The following is a 21,948-nucleotide window of genomic DNA, read 5'->3' as shown; positions in this document are numbered from 1 at the left end:
AGTATTATTTCTTCTTACCTATGTTGTTTCTATCCATTGTTCTCTGCTGCCATCTGCTGGCCGGAATTTGTATGCTGCACGCCTCGTTCGTTGTCTATAAAGTTTTTTCTCTGGGCGTGGTTTTAGCAGCCTTGGGCCTTGTCACTTCCTGTAGCCTTTTTCAGTGCTGCATCCTTTGTGACTGGAGACACACACCTTGGCTTGTGAAGGCATCAGTTTTTGATCAGCAGTTGCCTCAGCAGTAGCCTCAGCAGTTGCCTCAGCAGTTAGCCTCAGGAAAGACATCCACATCACAGCATCTACTGCATTCCTGTATTGCATCACTGTATGTCTGGATCAAATAAACCCACGTTTGATTGCATCCTCATGTCTACGTCTGGATCCATCTAACCTGAGCATCTGCTGGTCCGGTCTGCTCCACTGCTTGGATACGAAGGTAGGACAGTCACAAAGTCATTATCAGTTACACCTTCATTCGCCTTCATGTGGGGCAGAACAGTCAAAAACTGCCTTAAAGCCTTATACCCCAGTCAATATCCGTCTCAACGTCCAATGCCTGGCTACAGGTTCCCTCAGAATCCAGTGCCACACTCAGAAACCTCCCCTGCAACAGGCCCACTCCCAGCAAATCTGCCCAGCAACAGTGCATGTCCCATAAGCCCAAGGGGAAGCACGGCGTGTCCGCAGTAGATATACTCTCGCCTGGAAGTCCTCCACTACTCGCAAAGCCACTTTCTACATCCTAAAATAACCCTTGCTCGCATGATATAAGAACTGTTCACGCACGCGGGGCCTCCCTTATACCAAAACCCCGCAATTCACTAAAGGACTTTGGGAAACTCATCGGGGTGCCTCATCTGAGCCGCACTGCAATTTTCAGCCTCCAAGTTCATTTTCTTAAAGAGACAGCACACCTTAAATCAAAATGGCCGAAAAGGACCTCGTACAGTTCCCCAGTGATGAAACAAAGCAAATGCAACCTGATACTGATCATTATGAAGAGCTGGAGGTAGAACCCACACTTTCAGCAGACCAAGTCACGCGACCAAGGCGCTCTCTCAAACCAACTATAAAGATCACAGAAAACTATCACACCAGGAAAGATGAGCTATGTGACAACCTGGAAGAGCTATGGGGACGAGTTTCCTCCCTCATATCAGGACTTAAGTCCTCCTCAGGCGATGCCACCAGTTTACAAGTTGCCGTCGGGCGGCTGGACGCAGCCCATGAAAGGTACAAGAAACTGTCCACAAGGTATATAACCTTTCTAAAAGACTCTAATATTGAAGAAGCCCCGTCAGAATTGTGCAAGGCAGAATCAATAGACAGACAAAGAGACGCCATGGTGCTGGACGCTAAAGATAAAGTGGAACTCCGCATCTCTCATTTACAAGAAACCAGATCACACAGATCGCATTCATCAAAACATTCCTCGCGGTCCTATAGATCATCATGCTCTAGAAGCTCCACCCTGAGCGACAGATTACTAGAGGCCCGCATAAATGCAGAGCAATCCAAAGTGAGGCGTTCCTTCACCGAAAAAGAAGTCCTTGCGAGGGCAGAAGCACAGACGGCGGCCAAGAGGTCTGAAGCGGAGGCAGAAGCCAAGAAGGCAGAAGCAGAGGCGGCGGCCAAGAGGGCTGAAGCGGAGGCAGAAGCCAAGAGGGCTGAAGCGGAGGCGGCAGCCCAGAGGGCGGAGGCGGCGGCCAAGAGGGCTGAAGCAGAGGCAGAAGCCAAGTGGGCAGAAGCGGAGGCTCGAATAAAGATCCTTGAATCAGAGAGGGAAGAGGAAATTGCATTAGCAAAAGTAAGACTACTTGAGCAAGCATTGAGCCAAGGCCTTGATTCAGTCTGCTTACCACCAGAGGAGATAGATGATCCAGTTGATCGCACCAGCGACTACGTACTGAAACAGTTACCTGCACCACCCCCAGTGTGCAGTACTGTCCAAGCCAACAACACTGAAACCTCCAAGTCAGCTCTACCCGCAGTGCCAGTGACACCCACAGCACCCGAGCAATCCAATAACAGTCGCCCAGACGCGCCCTCTCAAGGGCAGTTATTACAGCAAGATGGCTACCAGGTGTTTCCTGGCCTACCTCCACAGCTCAAGCAGCAGTCATCAGAATCTACAGAGGCTAGACCACAGCTCAACCCTGCAGCAACATCATTCTACCCGGAAGCATCTCACCCTTTCACGCCACGCAGCCTATACGCCCCAGGGGCATCACAAGTTGTCATGGCAACAAGCAGTGAGAAATCAGATATGTCTGAGTTTGCCAGGTTTATGGTGAGCAGAGAGCTAATTAACACCAGTCTCTCAAAATTTGATGACCGTGCAGAGAGCTACAGAGCCTGGAAGGCAACCTTCAAAGCCGCCATCGCCAACCTCAACCTAACCGCAGAGCAGGAGCTCGACCTCTTGATCAAATGGCTGGGCCCAGGCTCCACAAATCGCATCAAGAGCCTTAGAACTGTCTATGTGGGACAAGCAGAAGCAGGTCTCGCTGCAGCCTGGCAGAGACTCGAACGCACTTTTGGCAGTGCAGAAGCAATAGAGAAGGCACTATTCAGGAGACTGCAGAACGTCCCCAAGATCAGTCTCAAAGATGTCCATAAGCTTCAGGATTTAAGTGATTTGCTCATGGAACTGGAGCTCGCCAAAAGAGACCCTCGTCTGTCCGGGCTGTGCTACCTGGATACAGCTCATGGGGTGAACCCAATTGTCGTGAAGTTACCATACAGCCTGCAAGAGAAGTGGGCGGCATCAGTCTCAAGGTACAAAAGAGTGCACGACGTCACTTTTCCCCCATTTATTCATTTCTGTAGATTCATCGATGAACAGTCCCAGATGAGGAATGACCCCAGCCTCGACTTCCTGGAGTTCAATACTACAGCTTCAGTGACACCATCATCAAGGTATGAAAGTATTGTGCATAAACACAGAGACTTTAAGAGCAGCGTGAATGTTAGAAAGACTAACCTACCATCATCTGCAGTACCCACTGGTAAACAGTACACTACCTCATCAGGAGACAAGGCCTTCAATTGTGAATGTCCCATTCATAAAAAACCACACTCACTGAACAAATGCAGAGGATTTAGATCCAAAACCATACAGGAGCGCAAGAAAGTCCTCACCGAGCTTGGGGTATGCTTTAGGTGCTGCGCTTCATTGGAGCACATGGCTAAGGACTGTAAATCCATTATCAAGTGTGAGGAGTGTCATAGTGAAAGACATGCCTCAGCTATGCACCCAACTCCACTCACAAGGGATTCACCTGCTGCTGTCACCACCAGTCCTGCTCAAAGTCATGGCGGGGAGCCCCAGAACCACGCTAACACAGCCACCGCTGTTTCCTGCTCATGCTCAGACGTATGTGGGGAGGGCCAGAGTGAGAAATGTTGTGCCCGCATATGCCTAATCAAGGTCTACCCGGAGGGGCTACCAGAAAAGGCAGTAAAAATGTATGCCATCATTGACGACCAAAGCAACCGTTCGCTAGCAGGACCTAGATTCTTTGAAGCCTTTGGAATAAAGGGACCGTCAGAACCCTACATCTTAAACACCTGCTCGGGTCGCATAGAGACTAGCGGCAGGAGGGCACAAGGATTCATTGCTTGTTCTGTCAGTGGAAACACGGAAATACCTCTACCGACGCTGATCGAATGCGATCAAATACCCAACCATAGGGATGAAATTCCTACCCCGGAAGCTGCATTTCACCATCCACACCTAAGGCACCTGGCCAACGTTATCCCACCTATGGACAACAACGCCGAGATTCTACTCCTGCTTGGCAGAGACAATCTAAGGGTACACAAGGTGCGTCAACAGTGTAATGGTCCCGACTATGCACCATACGCCCAGAGACTGGACTTGGGATGGGTAGTCATAGGAAATGTATGCTTGGATCAACCAAGAATCCGCTCTTTCAAAATGTACGTGCGTCGAGATGGACGCACAACTTGCATTAAGCCTTGCCCTCATCACTATGAGGTGAAAGAGAAGCCTCCAGACCTCATACAACCACCTGACGACATTCCTCCCTACTTTGCTGACAACTTGGGAAGATTAGTCTTTCACACAAGCAAGGACGATGATAAAGTAGCTTTGTCAGTAGAGGACAGAGAATTTATCAAGATAATGGACAATGAGTTCCTTAAAGACGAAACCAATCACTGGGTTTCTCCATTACCCTTCCGAGCTACCAGGGTGAGACTCCCGAACAATAGGGAACAAGCTCTGTCTAGATTTAACTCTCTTCAGCGTACCATGAACAGTAAGCCTGAGATGAGAGAACACATCGTTGCCTTTATCGACAAAATATTCCGCAACAACCATGCAGAACCAGCTCCATCCTTAGGGAAGAATGACGAGTGCTGGTACTTGCCTTCATTTGGAGTGTATCACCCACGGAAACCTAATCAAATTAGGGTCGTTTTCGACTCAAGTGCCAAACATCAAGGTGCATCTCTTAATGATGTCCTTCTCACAGGTCCTATTCTGACGAATAACCTAGTTGGAGTGCTGATGAGGTTCAGAAAAGAGCTCGTTGCCATCACCGCTGACATTGAACAGATGTTCCACTGTTTCGTAGTCAGAGAGGACCACCGGAATTTCCTCAGGTTTCTGTGGTACAAGAATAACGACACCAACGCAGAGATGGCAGAATATCGTATGAGGGTACACGTATTTGGAAACAGCCCTTCACCTGCCGTGGCAAGTTACGGCCTTCGGCGCACTGCATTAGAGGGAGAATCCGAGTACGGTAAAGACGCCAGAGACTTTGTAGAAAAGGACTTCTACGTAGACGATGGACTCAAATCACTACCCACTGAAGAAGCGGCTATCGATCTGCTCAAAAGGACTCAAAGTATGTTGTACCAAGCTAAACTTAGACTACACAAAATTGCTTCAAACAGCCTGGCCGTTATGAGGGAATTCGAATCAGGCGATCATGCACCAGGATTCAAGGACATTAACTTGGGACTGGACAGTCCACCTGTGCAGAGGAGCTTGGGCCTCAGATGGGATCTCTCGGCTGACTCCTTCGGTTTTCAAATAAGTTGTGCAGAGCCGCCATTCACCTATGTTGGCCTAGATGTCTTTGGGCCATGGATGGTGTCCGCACGCAGGACCCGCGGCGGTCACGCAAACAGTAAGCGTTGGGCTGTACTATTTACTTGCATGAGCGTGCGAGCAGTTCACATAGAGGTGATAGAATCTATGGACACATCCAGTCTTATCAATGCCTTAAGACGGTTCTTCGCTATCAGAGGACCAGTTAAACAATTGAGGTCTGACCAGGGAAGCAACTTCATCGGAGCTTGTAGAGAACTTAACATCGACACCAAGTCCATTCAAGATCAGTTGGCGGAAAAAGGTTGCACCTGGATTTTCAATCCTCCTCATAGTTCCCACATGGGAGGCTCCTGGGAGAGAATGATCGGCATCTCACGCAACATCTTAAATTCTATGCTGATGGACGTAAACTCGTCAAGACTCACACATGAGACTCTAGTCACCCTTCTTGCCGAAGTTTCGGCCATTATCAACTCAAGACCCCTTGTGCCAGTGTCTATGGATCCTGAAACACCAGCCATACTGACTCCGGCTATTCTACTTACCCAAAAAACTGAGAGTACGCTAATACCTAGTGGAGAATTTACTCATGCCAACATCTATCAAAAACACTGGAAACGTGTACAATACCTAGCAGATTACTTCTGGAACAGGTGGCGAAAGGAGCACCTCAGTATTCTTCAAGGAAGAAGAAAATGGCAACTCAACAAAACAAACTTGAAGGAAGGAGACCTTGTATTGATGAAAGAGCAACAAACCGAAAGGATTGACTGGCCTATCGGACTAATTTCAAAGGTTTTCCCTAGCAAGGATGGCAAGGTCTGGAAGGTGGAGTTGAAGATCTTCAGGAAAGGCGAGCTTAAAACGTTCTCAAGACCAATCAACGAACTCATTTTAATATTACCCATCGAGAACGTCCCTGCTGGGTGAACAGGACTGTATCTAGCTTCGCAGATCTTCTCCATTCCAAGTTGGAACACAGGACTAATCTATGTTTGCATTCTAACATGTTTTTCTTTTACAGGTTGTTTATATTTTATGGACATTCGTCATAGTGAAATCCCCTAAGTGAATTTCAGACGGGGAGTGTGCTGTTCCTTTCTAATTGAATTTCTGCACTGTATTATTTCTTCTTACCTATGTTGTTTCTATCCATTGTTCTCTGCTGCCATCTGCTGGCCGGAATTTGTATGCTGCACGCCTCGTTCGTTGTCTATAAAGTTTTTTCTCTGGGCGTGGTTTTAGCAGCCTTGGGCCTTGTCACTTCCTGTAGCCTTTATCAGTGCTGCATCCTTTGTGACTGGAGACACACACCTTGGCTTGTGAAGGCATCAGTTTTTGATCAGCAGTTGCCTCAGCAGTTGCCTCAGCAGTAGCCTCAGCAGTTGCCTCAGCAGTTAGCCTCAGGAAAGACATCCACATCACAGCATCTACTGCATTCCTGTATTGCATCACTGTATGTCTGGATCAAATAAACCCACGTTTGATTGCATCCTCATGTCTATGTCTGGATCCATGTAACCTGAGCATCTGCCGGTCCGGTCTGCTCCACTGCTTGGATACGAAGGTAGGACAGTCACAAAGTCATTATCAGTTTTACCTTCATTCGCCTTCATGTGGGGACAGAACAGTAAGGGATACCCTAGGGTTTACTAGGGACCCTTCTTGCCTGCCCTCTCTTTGCTATACCATCTTTCCTGTCCCGATTTAGCCTAATTGTGCTTGTTTGTTTGTTTGTCTGTCTTGTTCTATTTTGTCCCCACGTGAGGGATTTATGGTAATTTAAAAAAAAAATTCATTAAAAGTTATATTTTAGGTGGTTGACCTCTGTGACATTTATTCTGTATACAACCACCATTTACGCATTTTTCAGTGTTTAAATTTAATCCTGTGTATGAGCTCACCTACCATCTGGGTCTGCTCATACGGTTAGGAGTCAGGGCCAGGATTAGGGTGGCTTAGTAGGTGACCTGCTCCCTTTTACTAGTTTCCAGGCCTAGCTGCTTCCCCATTTACCCACGCTATACGGCAAGGAGTTTTCCCCCACTCCCCATCGTGACATATACCTGCCGTGATGTCGACAGCATGGAGGTAAACAGTGAAGGGAAGGCAGTGCTTGCACGGAGCACAGCCTTCCCTTCAAACAGACCCCCGCCAATCTGATATGGATGACTGACGATGGGTCATCAATATTAAAGTCCCATAAAATCCCTTTAATGATACTAATACCGATGTACTTTTCTTCACCTCTTGGCATTGTACTTTTTCCAGTGACATGTCTAGTAGAATATTTCAGTCTGTACGTGAGATATAAAAATATTTCTTGCAGAAATGCATGCAATCTAAATACATTCCAGCCCACCCAGATCTTTATGCCATCTGTCCACCATCAGCAAGTTAATACAGGCAGTTTACAATTAATAGTACAGCTATAACACACAGACTTAGGCTGCGTTCACACGGGTGAGATTTCCGCGCGGGTGCAATGCGGTAGGTGAACGTATTGCACCCACACTGAATCCCGACCCATTCATTTCAATGGGGCTGTTCAGATCACTTGTGCGTTGCGTGAAAATCGCAGCATGCTCTATATTCTGCGTTTTTCACGCAACGCAGGCCCCATAGAAGTGAATGGGGTTGCATGAAAATCGCAAGCATCCGCAATCAAGTGCGGATGCGGTGCGATTTTTGCGCACGGTTGCTAGGAGACGATCGGGATGGGGGCCCGATCATTATTATTTTCCCTTATAACATGGTTATAAGGGAAAATAATAGCATTCTGAATACAGAATGCATAGTAAACTAGCGCTGTAAATAAATAATAACTTAACTCACCTTAGTCCACTTGCCGGGCTACGCGATCAAGTGGACTAAGGTGAGTTAAATTATTTTTTATTTTTTTTTAACCCCTCCAGCGCTAGTTTACTATGCATTCTGTATTCAGAATGCTATTATTTTCCCTTATAACTATGACTTAAGGGGAAATAATACAATCTACAGAACACCGATCCCAAGCCCGAACTTCTGTGAAGAAGTTCGGGTTTGGGTACCAAACATGCGCGATTTTTCTCACGCGAGTGCAAATCGCATTACAATGTTTTGCACTAACGCGGGTGTTCCCGTAACGCACCCGCACATTTTCCCGCAACGCCCGTGTGAACCCAGCCTTAGTGGCTGAAATAAGAGATAACTGAATGTGTGTGGGGACGGGGTGGTTAATAGCAGGAGCAAAATCAGTAACAAGTACGTAAAGGGGTTGTATGAGGTTAGAGAAAAGGATCTGCTTTTCTTCCAGAAACAGCACTTCTCTTGTCCGTGGACTATGTCTGCTCTTAGTCTTACCAGGCAGGGTGGCATGGAAGATGGAAAGCACCAAGGTCTTGGTACTGAATGGCTGCTTGCTCAAGTTTTTGAATACCGGGGTGCAGAGTGTGACCATGATAAAGTACAAAAAAAACACACCGCCAAGGAACTAGTGATATTGAGAAAATTATAAACAGGTTATTATATTTCACACCATACATTCTTTTTATCGTCACCTTAAAGGGGTTTTCCGAGACTTTTATAATGATGACCTGTCCTCTGGATAGGTCATCAGTATCTGATCAGCTGTTTAAGAAGGCACTAGCGCTCGCAGTGTGCCGTGTCCTTCTCGCAGCTTTCCCTAGGCCATGTGATGTCACGTTCATCGGTCACATGGCCTAGGTGCAGCTCAGCCCCATTGAAGTGAAAGGGGCTGAGCTGTGATACCAAGCACAGCAGCTATCAAATGGACAGCACTGTGTTTGGTGGGCAGAGAGAAGGCCACGGCACTCACAGGAGCACCGGTTACTTCTCAAACAGCTGATCAGCGGGGTCCCGGGTGTCGGACCCCCACCAATCAGATATTCAAGACCTATCCTGAAGACAGGTTATCTAACTCCTAGAAAACCCCTTTAAAAGGGCTATACTATAAAATGTATCTATCAGCAATGCACACACCACTGTCTTATGCATACAGTGGAGGAATAAGGAAGAAAAAGAAGAGGGAACCGAGAACATATTCACAATAATGGCTCCATTAACGACTGAAACAATAATGTAACTTCAGTAAGTAAAGCGCCTTTACCATATGACAGAGGTGCTTTAAAAGGGTTGCCTCACTTCAGCAAATGGCATTTACAGTCAGGTCCATAAATATTGGGACATTAACACAATTGTAACATTTTTGGCTCTATGCACCACCACAATGGATGTGAAATGAAACGAACAAAATGTGCTTTAACTGCAGACTGTCAGCTTTAATTTGAGGGTATTTACATCTAAATCAGGTGAACGGTGTAGGAATTATAACAGTTTGCCTATGTGCCTCCCACTTGTTAAGGAACCAAAAGTAATGGGACAATTGACTTCTCAGCTTTTCCATGGCCAGGTGTGTGTTATTCCCTCATTATCCCAATTACAATGAGCAGATAAAAGGTCCAGAGTTAATTTCAAGTGTGCTAATTGCATTTGGAATCTGTTGCTGTCAACTCTCAAGATGAGATCCAAAGAGCTGTCACTATCAGTGAAGCAAGCCATCATTAGGCTGAAAAAACACAACAAACCCATCAGAGAGATAGCAAAAACGTTAGGCATGGACAAAAACAACTGTTTGGAACATTCTTAAAAAGAAGGAACGCACCAGTAAGCTGAGCAACACCAAAAGACCCGGAAGACCATGGAAAACAACTGTGGTGGATGACCGAACAATTCTTTCCCTGGTGAAGAAAACACCCTTCACAATAGTTGGTCAGATCAAGAACATTCTCCAGGAGGTAGGTGTATGTGTGTCAAAGTCAATAATCAAGAGAAGACTTCACCAGAGTGAATACAGAGGGTTCACCACAAGATGTAAACCATTGGTGAGCCTCAAAAACAGGAAGGCCAGATTAGAGTTTGCTAAACAACATCTAAAAAAGCCTTCACAGTTCTGGAACAACATCCAATGGACAGATGAGACCAAGATCAACTTGTACCAGAGTGATAGAAAGAGAAGAGTATGGAGAAGGAAAAGAACTGCTCATGATCCTAAGCATACCACCTCATCAGTGAAGCATGGTGGTGGTAGTGTCATGGCGTGGGCATGTATGGCTGCCAATGGAACTGATTCTCTTGTATTTATTGATGATGTGACTGCTGACAAAAGCTGCAGGATGAATTCTGAAGTGTTTCGGGCAATATTATCTGCTCATATTCAGCCAAATGCTTCAGAACTCATTGGACGGCGCTTCACAGTGCAGATGGCCAATGACCCAAAGCATACTGCAAAAGCAACCAAAGAGTTTTCTAAGGGAAAGAAGTGGAATGTTATGCAATGGCCAAGTCAATCACCTGACCTGAATCCGATTGAGCATGCATTTCACATGCTGAAGACAAAACTGAAGGGAAAATGCCCCAAGAACAAGCAGGAACTGAAGACAGTTGCAGTAGAGGCCTGGCAGAGCATCACCAGGGATGAAACCCAACGTCTGGTGATGTCTATGCGTTCCAGACTTCAGGCTGTAATTGACTGCAAAGGATTTGCAACCAAGTATTAAAAAGTGAAAGTATGATTTATGATTATTATTATGTCCCATTACTTTTGGTTCCTAAACAAGTGGGAGGCACATACGCAAACTGTTATAATTCCTACACCGTTCACCTGATTTGTATGTAAATACCCTCAGATTAAAGCTGACAGTCTGCAGTTGAAGCACATCTTGTTTGTTTCATTTCAAATCCATTGTGGTGGTGTATAGGGCCAAAAATGTTAGAATTGTGTCGATGTCCTAATATTTATGGATCTGACTGTATCATGTAGAGAAAGTTAATACCAGACACTTACTAATGTATTGTAATTGTCCATATTGCTTCCTTTGCTGGCTGGATGAATTTTTCATCACATTATACACTGCTCGTTTCCAGCGGTTATGACTACCCTGCATTCCAGCAGCGGTGGCCATGCTTGCACACTCATAGAAAAAAGTCCTGGCACTCCCATGGTCCCGTCCACCATAGAGGCTGGTGTTTTTTCCTATAGTGTGCAATCACTGCCACTGCTGCTGGATTGCAAGGTGGTGTGGGGATTCGCTCTGGTAGTTAGGATTAGCGAGTGCAGCACAGAGGAAAGTACAAGTTCTTGGTTCAAAACATCAGTGTTTATTCACACGTGAAAGCAAAACAAAAATGCAAGTTGCTTGGTGATCGTTCACACACATGAAAAGTTCATATACAAAATATTTTCTCCTGGGTGTTACTTCACACCCTGTTGGAAGTTCTGCCTTGTCAAGTCCACAGGTAGGCGTTAGGCGGCCTGTTCGCCCTCACAGGGGTCTGAGCCCTCCAGCCTGGCTCAAGCCACGGTTCCAAACACATCCCTCAGATCACAGCACACAGACCTCCTGAGCTCCACTGTCAGACGGGGGTAATCCTCTTCAACTGGCAGTGCTGGCTAGTTTTTATGCCTGGCAAAACCCAGCCTGGAACATGGGGAGTAGTCACCCACCCAGCACTTTGACTACTCCCAGTAAGAGCCGTCCTAGACCAGCTATGACAGCCATGCTAAATCTCAAGGTGTCAATTAGTAATAGCGGCTGCTGACACATAAAATACTGGCTCTTCCTTCACCGAGGCCAGGAACCTCGGTGACACATACCTTCCATCCACGATGATTCCAGGTACCTTCTTACATACCCCTCCCCTTTGTTAAACCCTGAGGGGGTGAACACCTGCCATACAGTATACCCGGGACAGGACATCTATGTTTCCCTTCCACCGGCCTGCCCTGTGTTCCACGGTGAACCTAAAGTTCTGTATGGACAGAAACCACCTGGTGACTCGGGCATTTCTCTCTTTGGTCTGGCTCATCCACTTGAGAGGGGAGTGGTCAGTCACCAGGCGGAACTTTCTCCCCAACAAATAGTAATGGAGAGACTCGAGTGCCCACTTGATAGCCAGGCACTCTCTCTCTACTATACTGTACCTGGTTTCGGCTGGGGTGAGCTTGCGGCTTAAAAAGACATTGGGATGCTCCTCCCCGTTGACTTCCTGAGAGAGTACAGCACCGAGGCCTAATTCGGAGGCATCTGTCTGTACCACGAACTCCCTATTGAAGTCGTGCGTCACCAAAATCGGTGACCCGCACAGGGCCGACTTCAAAGTGGAAAAAGCCTCTTACGCCCGGTCATTCCAGTGAACCATAACTGACTTGCGTCTCTTCAATAACCCTGTCAATGGCGCGTCTACAGTAGCAAAGCGGGGAATACATCTCATGTAATAGCCTCCCACCATTACCCTACGCAGGGTTGTCTCCCCCTCTTCCACCGAGGTGGCGGTTACCCCTACTGCTGGCCCTTCGGCCTCAGGTTCCCAGGTTCTGGCTGTCCTGCTGAACCAAGGCCAATTTCCTGGGCTCACCCCTGACTCAGAAGTACCAGTCACTCTCACAACTGGCCATAGGGCCGGGAAACCCGGAAAGTCTCTCCCTATTATGAGTTCGTAGTGCAAGTTTGCGGTGACTGCTACTTCATGGGTCCACCTGCCGGCTACCGTGGTTAGAGTCACCAGCGCTGTGGGGTAGTCTTTTAAGTCTCCATGAATGCACATCACCCCAACTTTCCGGCCAGTATACTCAGCAGACCACACTAGGGTCACCAAGCTCCCTGAGCCCATCAGTGCCTCAGCTTGAGTGTCTCCCACTTCCACCTGACACAAGTGGTCTAGAGCCTCCGGGGTACCTGGGGCACACAGTTTCATAGCATACAGTGACTGACGGCAACCACAATTAGTGTCCATGGGCTCAACACTCAGCCCTTATATGGCCAGGTTCCTGACACCGTCAGCAGATTAACTGGGTCCGGCCCATAGTGGGAACTTCCCAGGTGAGTTTCGCCGGCTCATACCGTTTGGCTTGGGGTGGGGAGTTCTGGGGCTTACCTGCCCCCCTCCCGAAAGAATGCCTGTTAAGATTCTTAGTGACCTCCATAGCGTTCCACCAGGTGCACCATTTCCAGGAGACACCTGGCCGATCCAGAGCTGGAGAGGGGTTGGCAGCCCCCTGCAGAATATGTCAGCCAATAGTCTATCCAGCATAGCCGTGGGACTCAGCACATCAGGCTGTAGCCACTTTTTCAGAACGTGGAGTAAGTCATAATACTGGGGTCTTGCAGGCTCAGCTGGCTTAAACCCCCACTGATGTACCCGCTGGGCCCGGATCAACACATTTACCCCCAGTCTTGCCAAAATCTCACCCTTTACCTTCGGGTAGCCGGCCGCTTGATCGTCCGGCAAGTCGAAATATACGCGCTAGGACTCTGATGCCAGAAAAGGAGCGATGACCTCAGTCCACTGGTCTTGGGGCAGCTTTTCCCTGGTGGCCACTTTCTCGTACATCGCCAGGTAGGCTTCGATGTCGTCTGCGGGTGTCATCTTAGGGATCGCTGCACAGACTGCTTTCCGGGCATCGTGGACGCTTGGGGTGTAAAACCCCAGAGTGGTGTTACTACACGCCTCTACCCCGCTACTATCTCCTAAGAGCCGTTATACTTTCGTCTAATGAATTTTTTATTATGTCCTCCACAAATGTGCATATAAAACCTATGTTAAATGTAATTGTTCCTGTAATTTGCCTGGTTACCAGTAGGTGGCAGCAACTCAATGGCAAGTACAGCTTAGTGTTTAGTGAATCTAGGCTGGATTGGATTATTCCAGCTTAGCTCCCCCTATGTGAGAGAAGTGGGCTGGTCCCACATCCTGCAGCAGGGGTAGAGAAGGAAGTTAGGTTAGTGTAGCCTCCCCCCTGCTAGGGGTAGGCTGTGTGATAGTGTCTAGGAGACCCCCTGCATAGGGAAGACAGCAAGGACCTAGTCTCGGCTGAGACTTGGCAATATTCCCAGTCTGAGCACCTTCAGCTCAGCTGGATGAGGTAAGCAGAAACTACAGACAAACTCCAGAGTTTCAGGAATAAAGCATCCCCTGAGAATCCATCTGTGAGATAAGTCCAAAGTCCTAGGAGAAGCTAATTCTTCCTCAGCTAGCCTGTCCCCACACAGCAGAAGGTACCAGATAAGTGCAGAAACTAATCCTGCCATAGTTACAGAGCTACCAAGCAGACATTTTATCCTGCAAGCTCCACGTTTAAAGCAGAAGTATTAATTCCTGCCAATGATTGCCAAAACCTGCTGGGACCAAGAGACCAAAGCTGTATACCGCTTGGATGAAAGTTATTTCAAGTAAAGAAACGTTTGAACTTCATCTAAAGGTCTGGACATCATTTCTTCTGCAAAATTACTGTATTACTCCTACTATCACTGCACTCAAATTTATTGCAAGTGATCCAGGAGTCCGTACTCAGGTAGGAGACACCATGACTCAACTACCACAAAACTATATAGACATTATAGGCCATCACACCACTCTGGCATTCCTAATCTGGGACGTGCATTATAACACCTGGGAAGGGCCCTAGGATAGTACTCTGCACATGCTGCAATTGGCGTCACGACAAATACAGAACATTAACAACCCGTATCCTGGCCATTGCAGGGGTTGCTCCTGTTGTCTGCAAAGGCATCACATGTTGTAGCAGCAACTGGTTGGTCTCTTGCTGCTGCTTATTAGCCTCCCGTTGGTGCAGGTTGGTCTCTCGCTGCTGTAGATTAGCTTCCACAAGGGCCTTCACAACAGCCTCCATTTTGTGTTGGGGTACGGGTTGCAATTCCCACTGGTTTGATGTACGAAATACAACCGTGCCCAAAAATGCAAACCAAAAAATTATATTGGGGTTCACACCATCCTCACGCGCTTGCTCAAATGCCCAAATGTGGGGATTCGCTTTGGTAGTTAGGATTAGCGGGTGCAGCACAGATGCAAAGTACAAGTTCTTGGTTCAAAACATCAGTGTTTATTCACACGTGAAAACAAAGCAAAAACGCAAGTTGCTTGGTGATCGTTCATACACATGAAAAGTTCATATACAAAACAGTCACCAATTTCTCCTGCGTGTTACTTCACACCCTGTTGGAAGTTCTGCCTTGTCAAGTCCGCAGGCAGGCAGGCAGGCGATAGGCGGCCTGTTCGCCCTCAGATCACAGCACACAGACCTCCTGAGCTCCACTGTCAGACGGGGGTAATCCTGTTTTTTTTATGCCTGGCAAAACCCGGCCTGGAACATGGGGAGAAGTCACCCACCCAGCACTTTGACTACTTCCAGTAAGAGCCATCCAGGATCAGCCATGCTAAATCTCAAGGTGTCAATTAGCAATAGCTTCTGCTGACACATAAAATACAGGCTCTTACTTTACCGAGGCCAGAAACCTCGATGACACATACCTTCCATCCACAATGATTCCAGGTACCTTCTTACAGAGTGGTCATCACCACTGGAAATGAGCAGCAAAGGAGGCAATATGAATAATCACAATTCATTAGTAAGTGCCTTGTATTAACTTTGTCTACATGATAAATGTCATTTGATGAAATGAGACAACCCCTTTAAATACAGTCATGTACTAGATGCTAATAATCATTCATTGCACGTGTCATTCATGGGGTTTAAGAATATTAGGATTTCCTTGCCTTGGCCCTCACTGATTAAACTATTTCATTGTTGCATTTGAATAGACCACAGCAATGCACATAAAACTATGCAACAGTGGGTGCCATTTTCCATTTAGTAAAACATTAACGCCATTACAATACATGTAATTAAAGATATGGGCGTATCTCTAGCACAGGGATCAGCAAAAAAGATATGGGTGTATCTCTAGCACAGGGATCAGAAACCTTTGACACTCCCAGCATGCAGCTTAGTTAGGCCCTTTTCACGAGCAAGTTCCACGCATTGGACTCGCAGCCTGTGTCAGCGAGAGCACCTGTTCTGACATCCCGTCCTGTATAACACTAACAGCATTAGTTCAGTGTTATTCAATACATTCCAGAACTGTAGGGGTTACATTGCATCATAAATGAATATAATGCTATGCGACCCCATGAGTGCTGGGAGGTCAGGACTGGTGCTCTCGCTGACATATTCTGCAAGTCCAATCCATGGAACTCACTCGTGTGAAAAAGGCCTTACACAGCTGTTCTTGTAACTCCCATAGAAGTGAAAGGAGTATTCTGGGAGTTGTAGATTCAGAACAGCTGGAGTGCTAGAAGGTGCTGATCCCTGCTCTAGAGCAACCAGCATCCCAATCATTAAATATATCATGACACTGTTTGGTTTGGAGCCAGTTCTTCCCATTTATGGCCTGTCTTAACTTATACCTTACCTGGGCAAAGTTCTTAGCCACATATTTCCACCTAATGTATGGTGTCCTGTGTGGAGGAAAAACAGAAGAGCGTGACACAATGTGAACCTGAGAGATTACAGAACACTGCAAATTTTTATCTTGAGATAACATATAGATAATATGTTATGAATTTATAGCTTTCTTTTATTAGTTTTAAAGTGTACTGAAAATATACTCTACAAGGCATCATAATATGTAACAAATGTTCACAATGTAGCCCAGATGTATATAGAAACATAGAAACATAGAATGTGTCGGCAGATAAGAACCATTTGGCCCATCTAGTCTTCCCAATATACTGAATACTATGAATAGCCCCTGGCCCTATCTTATATGAAGGATGGCCTTATGCCTATCCCATGCATGCTTAAACTCCTTCACTGTATTTGCAGCTACCACTTCTGCAGGAAGGCTATTCCATGCATCCACTACTCTCTCAGTAAAGTAATACTTCCTGATATTACTTTTAAACCTTTACCCCTCTAATTTAAAACTATGTCCTCTTGTAGCAGTTTTTCTTCTTTTAAATATTCTCTTCTCTTTTACCTTGTTGATTCCATTTATGTATTTAAAAGTTTCTATCATATCCCCTCTGTCTCGTCTTTCTTCCAAGCTATACATGTTAAAGAGGACCTTTCACTAGAATAAAAAATCTAAACTAAGCATACAGACATGGAGAGCGGCGCCCAGGGATCTCCCTGCACTTACTGTTATACCTGGGCGCCGCTCCGTTCTCCCGGTATAGCCTCCGGTATATTCATATGTTCGGCTCCACCCAGTTGAACCTGCCGGCGTCTCCTTCTCCCATGCTGTAGCGCTGGCCAATCGCAGCGCTCAGCTCATAGCCTGAGAGAAAAAAAAACAAACTCTCAGGCTATGAGCTGAGCGCTGCGATTGGCCAGCGCTACAGCATGGGAGAAGGAGATGCCGGCAGGTTCAACTGGGTGGAGCCGAACATATGAAGATACCGGAGGCTATAACGGGAGAACGGAGCGGCGCCCAGGTATAATAGTAAGTGCAGGGAGATCCCCGGGCGCCGCTCTCCATGTCTGTATGCTTAGTTTAGATTTTTTATTCTAGTGAAAGGTCCTCTTTAAGGTCCTTTAATCTGTCCTGGTAAGTTTTATCCTGCAATCCATGTACCAGTTTAGTAGCTCTTCTCTGAACTCTCTCCAAAGTATCAATATCCTTCTGAAGATATGGTCTCCAGTACTGAGCACAATACTACAAATGAAGTCTCACCAATGCTCTTTAGAGCGGCATGAGCACCTCCCTCTTTCTACTGATAATTCCTCTCCCTATACACCCAAGCATTCTGTTAGCATTTCCTGCTGCTCTATGACATTGTCTGCCTACCTTTAAGTCTTCTGAAATAATGACCCCTAAATCCCTTTCCTCAGATACTGAGGTTAGGACTGTATCACTGATTTTATATTCTGCTCTTGGGTTTTTACGCCCCAGGTGCATTATCTTGCACTTATCAACATTAAATTTTAGTTGCCAGATTTTTGACCATTCCTCTAGTTTTCCTAAATCCTTTTCCATTTGGTGTATCCCTCCAGGAACATCAACCCTGTTACAAATATTTGTGTCATCAGCAAAAAGACACACCTTACCATCGAGGCCTTCTGCAATTTCGCTGATAAAGATATTGAACAATATGGGTCCCAGAACAGATCCCTGAGGTACCCCACTGGTAACAAGACCTTGGTCTGAATATACTCCATTGACTACAACCCTCTGTTGCCTGTCCCTCAGCCATTGCCTAATCCATTCAACAATATGGGAGTCCAAGCCCAAAGACTGCAATTTATTGACAAGCCTTCTATATGGGACAGTATCAAAAGCCTTACTAAAGTCTAGATAAGCGATGTCTACTGCACCTCCTCCATCTATTATTTTAGTCACCCAATCAAAAAAATCAATAAGATTAGTTTGACATGATCTCCCTGAAGTAAACCCATGCTGCTTTTCATCTTTCAATCCATGGGATTTTAGATGTTCCACAATCCTCTCCTTAAGTATGGTTTCCATTAATTTCCCCACTATTGATGTCAGGCTTACTGGCCTATAGTTGCCTGATTCCTCCCTACTACCTTTCTTGTGAATGGGCATAACATTTGCTAATTTCCAATCTTCTGGGACGACTCCTGTTGCCAGTGATTGGTTAAATAAATCTGTTAATGCTTTTGCTAGTTCACCGCTGAACTCTTTTAATAGCTTTGGGTGTATCCCATCAGGCCCCTGTGACTTATTTGAATTAATTTTAGACAGCTGACTTAGAACCTCTTCCTCTGTAAAGACACATGCATCAAAAGATTCATTAGTCTTCTTTCCTAACTGAGGTTCTTTTCCTTCATTTTCCTTTGTAAAAAATAAACAGAAGTATTCATTGAGGCAGTCAGCTAGTTCTTTATCTTCTTCCATTTACCTTCCTTCTTTTGTTTTTAATTTGGTAATTCCTTGTTTTAGTTTCCTTTTTTCATTTATGTATCTGAAGAATGACTTATCGCCTTTTTTTCCCTGACTGAGCTAATTTCTCTTCTGCCTGTGCTTTAGAAGCTCTTATAACTTGTTTGGCCTCTCTCTGCCTAATCTTATAAATTTGCCTGTCATCCTCGTTTTTTTTATTTTTATAATTCCTAAATGCTATTTTTTTGTTTTTAATGATTTTGGCCACTTCTGCTGAGTACCACAGTGGTCTCTTCCTTTTTTTGCTTTTACTGACAAGCCTAATGCAATTTCCTGTTGCCTTCAATAGTGCCGCTTTTAAGTACAGTCGTGACCAAAAGTTTTGAGAATGACACAAATATTAGTTTTCACAAAGTTTGCTGCTAAACTGCTTTTAGATCTTTGTTTCAGTTGTTTCTGTGATGTAGTGAAAGATAATTACACGCACTTCATACATTTCAAAGGCTTTTATCGACAATTACATGACATTTATGCAAAGAGTCAGTATTTGCAGTGTTGGCCCTTCTTTTTCAGGACCTCTGCAATTCGACTGGGCATGCTCTCAATCAACTTCTGGGCCAATTCCTGACTGATAGCAACCCATTCTTTCATAATCACTTCTTGGAGTTTGTCAGAATTAGTGAGTTTTTGTTTGTCCACCCGCCTCTTGAGGATTGACCACAAGTTCTCAATGGGATTAAGATCTGGGGAGTTTCCAGGCCATGGACCCAAAATGTCAACGTTTTGGTCCCCGAGCCACTTAATTATCACTTTTGCCTTATAGCACGGTGCTCCATCGTGCTGAAAAATGCATTGTTCTTCACCAAACTGTTGTTGGATTGTTGGAAGAAGTTGCTGTTGGAGGGTGTTTTGGTACCATTCTTTATTCATGACTGTGTTTTTGGGCAAAATTGTGAGTGAGCCCATTCCCTTGGATGAGAAGCAACTCCACACATGAATGGTCTCAGGATGCTTTACTGTTGGCATGAGACAGGACTGATGGTAACGCTCACCTGTCACAACCAGACAGCTGAGAAGCTCTGACAGGAGCCGTCCAGAACCTCCTCCTTGAGTTTCTTTGTTTTGATTTCAGTTCCTCATCTCGTTAGCCTATCTCAGCTGTCATGCAGTTGGACTGATTGCTTCCCTTTAAGTTCCTCCCCATGATGCATTAGGTTGCGGCTTATACAACTTCCTGGAGTGTGTGTGCATGCCTTTCCTAGTTCCCAGTCGTCTGCAAGATAAGTACTGTTTATGTATTTTTGATTTTCTGTTTGCTGGATCCAGGTGACCCTGGCTCCCTCCGTGTCTATGTAGGGGGCCGGTGGTCTTGTCCCCTCACTATTGTAGGGTCTTCAGCTGTAAGATAGTCGAGGTACGTGGATATGCGCCCAACCACCTTTGGGGTGTTCGCATAGGCTGAGCAGTCAGGGAGAGTGGCAGGTCTCATGCAGGGGTCTCCCTTTTGTTCCTTAGTTGTGGATCCAGTGACTCATAGATTATATTGTATTGTCTTGTTTCCCTGTACACCATCCGTGACATTATAAGCCGCCAAAACCGTCTCAAGCATGGATCCGGTTTCACTTTTGGCTGAACGCTTCCAGGGTCTGTCATTGGAGGTAGCTGATCTCCGTAAGACTTTTTCTCAGTTTCAAGTGACCGGTTCAGCTTGCGCTCATGGAGTTTGTTCTGAGCCTAAGATCTCTCTCCTGGATACGTTCTCCGGGGGTAGTGAGTATTTTGTGCGTTTTAGAGAGGCTTGCAAACTCCATTTTCGCCTTCTTCCCCATTCCTCTGGTGATGAGGAACGGAGGGTGGGGATCATTATATCGCTGCTCAGGGGTAACGCTCAGTCCTGGGCCTTTTCGCTGCCGGAGGGGGCACGGCCCCTCCGTTCAGTGGATGAATTCTTTTTAGCCCTGGGTCAGATATATGATGATCCGGATCGTATTGCTCTGGCTGAGTCTAGACTACGTCTGTTATGCCAGGGTAAACAATCCGCAGAGATATACTGCTCAGAATTTAGGAGATGGGCAGCTGATACTGGTTGGAATGATGCTGCACTCCGAAGTCAATTTTGCCATGGTCTTTCAGAAGGATTGAAAGATGCATTTGCCTTTCATGAGAGACCTACCTCCTTGGATTCTGCTATGTCTCAGGCCATTCGTATTGACAGGCGTCTTAGAGAGAGAGGAGAGATCTCTCCTTCCTGTCATGCTCAGTTCCGGGACAATGCAGCGGTCCCATTCTGTGCGCAGGGGTCTCAGTCGCTGTCAGCCCCTTCTGAGCAGGAGCCCATGCAGCTGGGGTTGATTGCCTCTGACAATAGAAGATTCAGCCCGCATGGGAGGGTTTGTTTTTGTTGTGGAGGTATAAATCATTTGGCAAATGTGTGTCCCTCTAGGAGATTCAGGCAGTTTTCTGAGAGTAATAAAGAAACAAAAAGGAAAAAATCTTTTAAAAATGTTCCGTCTGTTACTATTGGCAGGGTTGAGGCGGAAATTGAAGGTTTTCCGTTTGCTTGTAGTTCCCGTTTTGTCCTGCCTGCTAGGGTGGCGCTAGAGAGCAAGAGCATTTTTTGTGAGATTTTTGTGGATAGTGGAGCAGCTGTCAATCTCATTGATCATCAATTTGCAATAACTCATGGTTTCCAGGTATGCACTTTGGGAAAGGATATTCCTGTTTTTGCTATGGATTCCGCTCCACTTTCTCAGAAATCATTAAAGGTCATAGTTCACAATATCCGTTTAATTGTGAGTGATGCTCATGTTGAGGATGTGTCATGTTTTGTCCTTAGCGGTTTGCCTACTCCTCTAGTGTTGGGGCTACCCTGGCTCACTAAACATAACCCCACCATTGATTGGCAAGCGAGGCAAATAAATGGTTGGAGTGACTTTTGCAGAGAGAATTGCCTCATGACATCTGTTTCTGAGGTTTCTACTAAGACTGTTCCACCCTTCCTCTCTGAATTTTCGGATGTCTTCTCTGAGAGTGGAGTTCAGGATTTGCCTCCGCACAGGGAGTACGATTGCCCTATTAATCTCATCCCAGGCGCCAAGCTGCCTAAATCTCGTTTATACAATCTTTCCCAACCTGAGAGGGTCGCTATGCGTGCTTATA

The 21,948-nt window shown here is 46.0% G+C and overlaps 1 protein-coding gene across 1 annotated transcript in view; it reads right to left on the bottom strand.

Annotated features, from left to right (window-relative positions):
- Positions 1-21,948, bottom strand: part of LOC120993920 (sterol O-acyltransferase 2-like) — a 123,593-nt gene that overhangs the window by 34,084 nt on the left and 67,561 nt on the right. Inside the window, exons 5-6 of the mRNA XM_040422383.1 lie at positions 16,357-16,402; positions 8,429-8,558 (exon numbers count right to left, since the gene is read on the bottom strand). Coding sequence (XP_040278317.1) covers positions 8,429-8,558; positions 16,357-16,402 — 176 coding nt within the window. The remainder of the gene's footprint in view (positions 1-8,428; positions 8,559-16,356; positions 16,403-21,948) is intronic.

The sequence above is a fragment of the Bufo bufo genome, chromosome 3 (assembly GCF_905171765.1).
Source record: "Bufo bufo chromosome 3, aBufBuf1.1, whole genome shotgun sequence".
NCBI classification, from domain to species: Eukaryota; Metazoa; Chordata; class Amphibia; order Anura; family Bufonidae; genus Bufo; species Bufo bufo.
Note: the sequence above shows the minus strand (reverse complement) of the source record. Positions and strands in the feature narration are given on the sequence as shown.